The 8,955-nt window shown below is 37.2% G+C and overlaps 1 protein-coding gene across 1 annotated transcript in view; it reads left to right on the plus strand.

The window, feature by feature from the left end:
- The window catches only part of UBR2 (ubiquitin protein ligase E3 component n-recognin 2), a 135,689-nt gene that overhangs the window by 43,089 nt on the left and 83,645 nt on the right, over window positions 1–8,955 (plus strand). The window contains exons 5-7 of the mRNA XM_011986898.1: window positions 1,410–1,540; window positions 3,510–3,648; window positions 4,646–4,708. Coding sequence (XP_011842288.1) covers window positions 1,410–1,540; window positions 3,510–3,648; window positions 4,646–4,708 — 333 coding nt within the window. The remainder of the gene's footprint in view (window positions 1–1,409; window positions 1,541–3,509; window positions 3,649–4,645; window positions 4,709–8,955) is intronic.

The raw sequence follows: 8,955 nt of genomic DNA on the forward strand, positions 1-8,955 counted from the left end.
TTTTTTTTTTTTTTTTTCCCCTTTTCTTTTTGAGACAGAGTCTCACTCTGTCACTCAGGCTGGAGTGCAGTGGTGTGATCTGGGCTCACTGCAAGCTCTGCCTCCCAGGTTCACGCCATTCTCCTACCTCAGCCTCCCAAGTAGCAGGGACTACAGGCGGCCTCCACCACGCCCGGCTAATTTTTTGTATTTTTAGTAGAGACGGGGTTTCACTGTGTCAGCCAGGATGGTTTCAATCTCCTGACCTCGTGAACCACCCGCCTCAGCCTCCCAAAGTGCTGGGATTACAGATGTGAGCCACTGTGCCCAGCCTCCCATTCTTTTATTCCGCCTTCTCTGTTTGTTTTATATCAGTTCCATTAGGCTCATCTTTGGTGTGGGTATGCAAAAATGTTCTGTCTCCACAGATATGTGTTTGTGTGTATGTATATATACATTCACATTAATATATACAAATATATATTTAATTATATATTTATAAAACACGTATTATATACTTTATAAAATGTAATTATTTATTTTATATGAATATTAAATACATATTTCATATTTTCCACTATGTTTTATTTTTATGCAGTGTGTGTGTGTGTGTGTGTATGTGTGTATTTATTTTCAGGGATCTACTGATTCCCATCCCATGATGTTGGAACATACTATTTTAATGTGAGAAATGAAAATAATGCTACTTAGCCATTAAACTAAAGAGTTTAGATTTAAGATAAAGCATGAAGATGAAAGATAGTGCAAAACATTTTGCCAACCTTGACTGAAAATTACCTTGATTAAACGTAGCATATGTTTAAAGTAATACTTTTTTACATTAGCCTAGAAATTCAGTGACTCTTTCACTGTTCAATCTAATGTATGAAGTTCCCTGTTAACATGCATACACGTCTCACCCTGCTGAGAGTAGACAAGTGAGTGCTTCTTACAACATCAACGGGCAGTTTTCTGAAAGTCATGAGTTCTCACCTTTAAAACTGTCAAAATGAAGCTCTCTTTTATACCTATAAAACTCAATATTGCTTGTCCTTCCTTAGGTAATAGTCCTTTGTGTGTTCTAGAAATTGGGGTTAGTAAGATACAAAGCTATAAAATTGGTTTGATGTTAGGTTTTTGAGGTCGTGAAATACCATTCTAAAATGTTTAGATTTGTTCATTAGGCATTTGAGTGCCATTGAATATTTTGATTGAATTGATTGAATAACTGGATTATTCTGAACTAAAACTCTAAGAAGCTGCATTTGGTAGGGTGGTAATGTATAGGATCAAATTCACTGAAGAGAAGCTGAAGCTGGAAGACCAGCTAACTTTTTACTATACTATTTTGAGGGATGGAAGCAGAATGAAAATTAATGTACATGGTTGCCCTTTTTTTTATTTTTTATTTTTCCTGTTGTTTCTTTCAGGATCCTCTTGTTCATTTATCAGAAGATGTGATAGCAAGAACTTACAACATTTTTGCTATTATGTTTCGGTATGCAGTAGAAATATTAACCTGGGAAAAAGAAAGTGAATTGCCAGCAGATTTAGAGATGGTGTAAGTATAACCTGTTTATTCTTTGTGTATGAAGAACTGCTAAATTTTAACTTTAACACAGCTAGTATAGGGCATAGTCATTTTTTAATAATGAGTTTTTAGCAGAACAATAACTTTGATTTTGTAGTTTTAAAACATTTAATTGGTGGAGGTTTCTCCCTGTTTGGTTGGCTGGTTGGTTGATTAGTTCATTTGTAGCCAGATTTAAGCTTTGTCATAGCTCTAGGACTGGTTTCAGGCATAACCAGTTTTCTCTTTGATTGTATGGTAAAATGATAGATTACAACTTTACTTTTTGTTTTGTTATATGTTAATATCATTAGGGAATGAACTCTTTGATATAAATGAGGTTTCTGGTTTGAATAAATGCTCAAATTCAATTTTAATCATTTTGATTCTGACTTTTAATAAAATGTATTCCACACTGTGCTTTTTTAGTGTACATCTGCCATTTTTACTTAAATTATTGAGGTTACAAACTTGTGACCAGAGAACTGGATTCTGCCACAGATATATTAAGATTAGGGCTTTATTTTTCTTGTTAGTGTGCTTGTCTCAAACAACCTTCTTTCTTGCTTAGAAGTAAGACCAAGCTTGTTGGAGTTAGTCATAGTTTAGAATGAATACAAGCTGGAATGAGGATCTGAGGGACATTGGTGCTTTTTTTTTTTTTTTTTTTTTTTTGCTTTCTCAATTGTGTTTCAGATAAGTTGTAGGTTAAGTGTTTTCTAATAAAATGAGTTGACTATACCTTTTTGGAAATGATGAAAATGACTTAGTACCTCATGATTTTTACTATAGTATTGTTGTTGTATAGTATACTGTAGTATACTGTAGTATCCTAGTCCAAATTAATTTCATTTGGGGACAGCATGGCCTCCTAACTGGACTGCCATGTACATTCTTACCCCTTACAATTCATTCTCTACACTGCAGCCGAAGTGAACTTTAAGACGATTCTGATTATATCTCCTATCTCAAATTTTTGATTGTCCTTAGAATGGCAAAAATCAAAATATAAGCTGGCTTGGCACAATGGCTCATGCCTGTGATCCTAGCACTTTGGGAGGCCAAGGCAGGTAGATCATTTGAGCCCAGGAGTTGGAGACCAGCCTAGCAAGACCCCGTCTCTACAAAAACTTAAAAAATTAGCTGGGCAGAGTGGTGTATGCCTGTAGTCCTAGCTATTCGTGAGGCAGGAGGATCCATCGAACCTGGGTCATTGAGGCTGCAGTGAGCCGTGTTGTGCCACTGCACTCCAGCCTGGGCGACAGACCGTATCTCAAAACAAACTAAAAAAACCATTATAAGCTGTTCAAGATTTCTTTCTCCAGACCAGACTAATGTCATACTAATCTCCCCCTTCTTCCTTGTGCTCCATCTCCCAGTGTTTACCTTTGCCACCTTAGCACCTTTGCTTTCACCTTCCTCTGGCCCATGGTTTCTCAACCTTGGCACTATTGGGATTAGGGGCCAGATTAATTTTTTGTTATGGGGGCTGTCTGGTGAATTGCAAGATATTTAGCAACATCCCTGGCGTCTACCCACTAGATGCCAGCAGCACCCCAGGCCCCAGTCTTGACAACCAGAATTGTCTCCAGATGTTGCCAAATGGTCGACTATGAGAGATGGAGGGGAATTTCCCCCAGTTGAGAGCTGCTGATAGCCAGTTCTGACTTTGGTCCTCAGATTACTTCTCCAAGAGTTCTCTGAGCTCCCAGACCTGTTATACCCTGCTCTACCTTCTATTCTTGATAAAAACCTGTTTATACAGAGTCATATGTGCAATATGTATTTTGCCCACCAGACTGTAGTATCATAGAGCACGGGACCACAGGTGAATTCTTTACAGATATGTGTTCAGTACCTAGCACATCACATAGGACAAAGTAGTCTCTTAATAAGTCAGCCTGGAGCAAGATAATAGGCAAATAGATAATTGATATATCATTAATATTTTATCCCACAGAGAGAAGAGTGACACCTACTATTGCATGCTGTTTAATGATGAGGTTCACACCTATGAACAAGTTATTTATACTCTTCAGAAAGCTGTTAACTGTACACAAAAAGAAGCTATTGGTTTTGCAACTACAGTAGATCGAGATGTAAGTAAAATTACCATGTTGATAATAAATTGAATTTTTTTTCTTAAAATTTCATTTGTCATGCCTGTAATCCCAGCACTTTGGGAGGCTGAGACGGGCAGATCACAAGGTCAGGAGTTCGAGAACAGCCTGACTAACATGGTGAAACCCCGTCTTTACTAAAAATACAAAAATTAGCCAGGTGTGGTGGCATGCGCCTGCAATCCCAGCTACTCAGGAGGCTGAGGCAGGAGAATCGCTTGAACCTAGGAGGCGGAGGTTGCAATGAGCCAAGATTGCACCATTGCACTCCAGTCTGGGCGACAGAGCGAGACTCCATCTCAAAAAAAAAAAAAAAATTTCATTTGAATATTGGCCCAAATGTATGTTGTGTATAACTATAAGCTATCACCAGATAGAAAGTTTAAGAGGACATAGTTATGAAAATGGAAATTGTGGATGTCTAGAAGAATAAATGTTTTGTTCAAGGAAGTACATTAATGGCTTGGAAAAGTTAGCATAGCTTTGAAGGAAACTTTTAACTTATTTATCAGTGAGTAGTATGAACATTGTAAATATTGAAAATTGATCAAGGCCGGGCACGGTGGCTCAAGCCTGTAATCCCAGCACTTTGGGAGGCCGAGGCGGGCGGATCACAAGGTCAGGAGATCGAGACCATCCTGGCTAACATGGTGAAACCCCGTCTCTACTTAAAAAAAATACAAAAAAACTAGCCGGGCGAGGTGGCAGGCACCTGTAGTCCCAGCTACTCGGGAGGCTGAGGCAGGAGAATGGCGTAAACCCGGGAGGCAGAGCTTGCAGTGAGCCGAGATCTGGCCAGTGCACTCCAGCCTGGGTGACAGAGCGAGACTCCGTCTCAAAAAAAAAAAAAAAAAGAAAAAAAAAGAAAATTGATCAGAGTTGTTATATGCTTAAACATGTCTGTTTACTGGTTTAAAAGTTATTAATATTGAATACAATATTTTTATAGCTTAATTTTAAATATCTTTATTTACAGGGGCGTAGGTCTGTTCGATATGGAGACTTTCAGTATTGTGAGCAAGCAAAATCAGTAATTGTGGTAAGTAATTTTAAAACATGCCTATATTATTTTTATTAGTTTAAAACTAGCTTCAAATTTCAGCATTTATGAACATGTCTTTCTGCTTTCTCGAATGAAGATCAATGTTAACCAAAAACTGTTTAAAGATAATGTTCCTTAAATATTGCATTATTGTTTTATCTAGTTTAAAGCTGTGTAGGATTGATACAGGAAATGTGTATTTAGATAAGATATATTCCATTTCTCCATCAAAGCAGTCTTAGAATGTTTTTTGCTTTTTGTTTTGTTTTTAATTAGTAGAATGTTCTGTTACTTTTTAGAAATTAAAGTGGCCTTAAGCATCAAGATTATAATGCAAGCAAAGTTGTTTCTTGGTACCTTATGGCAAAATATGTTCCATATCCTCATAGCAATTAGTGTATCATCTTTCTAAAAGCAAACTATTCTCCACATTTGGATTTATTTTTAGAAATTAGAATTTATTTTTCACCACTCCATGTAACTGAATTTTATGTAAATATTCTTTTTAAAAAATAATTGTATCTATCTTTTTTTTTTTCCCCCCTCAAGGAGTCTCTGTTGCCCAGGCTGGAGTGCAGTGGTACAATCTCGGCTCACTGCAACTTCCTCCGCCTTCTGGGTTCAAGTGATTCTGCCTCAGCCTTCTAAGTAACTGGGATTACAGGTGTGCATAGCCATACCCAGCTAATTTTTGTATCTCTAGCAGAGATGGGGTTTCACCGTGTTGTCCAGGCTGGTCTCAAACTCCTGGGCTCAAGTGATCCACCTGCCTCAGACTCCCAAAGTGTTGAGATTACAGGTGTAAGCCACTACACCCGGCCTCAAATTTTAAATATATAAAGTAGTATGGAGGCCCCTGTATTATTATCATTTTGTTGCTGTTGTTATTGTTATTGTTGTTGTTGTTGTTTGAGACAGAGTCTTTCTCTGTCACCTAGGCTGGAGTTTAGTGGCATGATCTCCGCTCACTGCAACCTCTGCCTCCTGGGTTCAAGCAATTCTTGTGCCTCAACCTCCTGAGTAGCTGGGACTACAGGCATGTGCCATCACTCCTGGCTATTTGTTTTTTGGGTTTTTTTTTGTATTTTTGGTAGAGAAGGGGTTTCCCCCATTATCCTTTCTCCTTCCCTAGCAATAATTACTTAATTTACTTTTTTTATTCTTGTGCATTCCTTTGTATTTCATATATTAAATATCCATCAACATTATATAGATTGATTTGGGGGTCTTTAAACATTATATAACAAAATACATACTGAATGTATTACACTGCAGCTTGCCTTTTCAGTGTTGTTTTTAGGTTTATCTGTGTTGATACACGTTGCTGCAGTTCATTCATTTTTTTAAACATTGTATAGTATTTCATGATGATTATACCACAATTTATTCTCCTGTTGATAGACAATTAGGATGTTTTCAGTTTTTCGCTGTGACAAATACTCCTGCTATGGGCATTGTTTTGTCTCCTTTTTGCATAGATGCAAAGGTTTCCCTACAGTATATACCAAGAAATGGAATTTCTGAGTTTTTAGGGTATGGACATTCTCAGCTTTACTAGATTTTGCCTAGTTCATCTCCAAAACTGTGGTACCAAGATACTTTCCCACCAGCAGTGTATGAGAGCGCCCGTTTCTCCACATCTTTGTTAAAACTATATACTGTCAAATTTTTAAATTTTGCCAATCTGGGCCAGACACTGTGGCTCACACCTGTAATCCTGTAATCCTAGCACTTTGGAAAGCAGAGACAAGAGGATCACTTGAGGCCAAGAGTTTGGGACCAGCCTGGGCAACAGAGGAAGACCCTGACTCTACAAAAAAAAAATTGAAAAATTAGCCAGGCATGATGGTGCGCACATGTAGTCCTAACTACTCAGGAGGCTGAGGTAGAAGGATTGCCTGAGCCCAGGAGTCCAAGGGTATAGTGAGCTTTGATTACACGAGTGCACTCTAGCTTGGGTGACAGAACAAGATCTTGTGTTAAGCAAAACAAAAAAAAAAAAGTTGCCAATCTGATGTGTGTGAAATTTCATCAGTCAAATTTGCATTTTCCTTGATTTTTAAATATCTTGTATTTATTCTATTGGTCATTTAAGTTTTCTTTTTGGCAAATTTCCTATTCATATTCTTATTTTTTCTGTTGGATTGTCCTTTTCTTACTCATTTAAGTTTGTTGCAGTGCCTTTCATTGAGCAAAAACTTTAAATTTTAATGTAGCAAAAGATATATTTTTCTTTATAATTTGTATGTTTTGTGTCTTATTTAAGAAATTCTTCCTTAATGTTTCAGCATATTCAATTTAATAATATATCAGAAACTGTACTTACAGATTATCAAGTAGGGAACAAACAATAAAATAGAAAATGGGCAAGGGATATGAAAAGACAGATCATAACAGAAAATCTAGCTGGTCAATATACATGAAGTTAGGGTGATAAAATATCTTGCAGAGATGCAGAGACTAGGAATACATGCTTAACAATAAATTGCTGCATTTGAGGAAAATGATCTAGTAACATGTTAAAGCTTTACCTCACCTAGGAATTTATCTCATAGAAATACAAGTACCAGTAAGTGTGTACACAGTGTGTTCAGTACAGTACTGCTTTTTTTGCAGTCACAGAGGACTGGAAACAGAGAAGATGAATACCCTTCTCTGAAGGATGTTTTAATAAGTCCACACCACAGAAAATTATGCAGTCGTTAACAGAAAAAAATCAATGAAAGCTAAGATGCACAAAAGCATGTGTAGTATTTGATTTTCATAAGTCAAACTAACAAATCTTTAGAAATGTATTTAATATGTGTATTTAAATATGTGTAAATGGAGAACATATACAAAAACTTACTGTGTTAATGTATGTTATAGAGAACGAATGGACAGAGAGTAAAAGTACGATCCAAAAATAAAAAGGGGTAAACACATTCTTTAAAAAGTGCTGGCCAAGCACGTCGGCTCACTCCTGTAATCCTAGCATTTTGGGAGGCCAAGGCAGGCAGATTGCTTAAGCCCAAGAGTTTGAGACCAGCCTAAGCAACATGACAAAATCCCATTTCTACAAAAAAAATAAATAAAAATAACAAAAGTTAGCCAGGCGTGGTGGCGCATGCCTGTAGTCCCAACTATTTGGGAAGCTAAGGTAAGAGGATTGCTTGAGCCCGGGAGGTCGAGGCTGCAGTGAGCTGTTATGATGCCATTGCATTCCAGCCTGGGCAACAGAGTGAAACCCTGTTTTAAAAAAAAAAAAAAAAAAAGATGCTGATAGACTTGAATAGACATTTCTCCAGAGCAGATATACAGGCAGCTAAGATACCACCTCACACCTATTAGGATGGCTTCTGTCAAATAATAAATAAACAAGGATAGGCATGCACCTATAGTCTCAGCTACTCTGGAGGCTGAGGCAGGAGGATTGCTTGAGCCCAGGAGTTCAAGGCTGTAGTATGTGATGATGGTACCTGTGAATAGCCTCTGCACTCCATCCTGGGCAACATGGCAAAACTCCGTCTCTAAGGGAAAAAAAGTGTTGGCAAGGATATGGAGAAATTAAAACCTTTGTGCACTACTTGTAGGAAGGTAAAACGGTATAGCCACTGTGGAAAACAGTCCAGCAATTCCTCAAAAAATTAAAAATAGAATTACCATGTGATCCAGCAATTTTGCTTCTGGGTATATTTGTAAAATAATTGAAAACAGGTTTCAAAGAGATATTTTACACCCCTGTTCAAGCACCATAATTCACAATAGCCAAAAGGTAGCAGCAACCCAAGTGTCTGCTAATGAAGGAATGGAGAAACAAAATGTGGTATATACATGCAATGGTATATTAGTCTTAAAAAGGAAGGAAGTTCTGATACATGCTACAACATGATTGGATCTTGAGAACATTATGCTAAGTGAAATAAGCTGGTAACAAAAAGATAAATACCGTATGATTCTGCTTATATGACCTACCTAGCATTGTCATATCCAAAGACACAGAAAGAGGCAGAATGGTGGTTGCTAGGTGCTAGGGGAAGAAAGTAGCAGGGACTTGCTCTTTATTAGGTATTATGTAGAGTTTCACTTTTACAAGATAAAGAGTTCTGGGGACTAGTTTCACAACAGTATGAATGTACTTAATACCGAACTGTACACATAAAAATGGCTAAGATGAAAGTTTTATATGTATTTTACCTTTTTTTTTTTTTTTTTTTTTTGAGACAGAGTAAAAATTCAGGATGGGTAAAGTTATATTTGATTCA

This window comes from Mandrillus leucophaeus, unplaced genomic scaffold, assembly GCF_000951045.1.
Source record: "Mandrillus leucophaeus isolate KB7577 unplaced genomic scaffold, Mleu.le_1.0 Scaffold3, whole genome shotgun sequence".
In the NCBI taxonomy this organism is placed as follows: Eukaryota; Metazoa; Chordata; class Mammalia; order Primates; family Cercopithecidae; genus Mandrillus; species Mandrillus leucophaeus.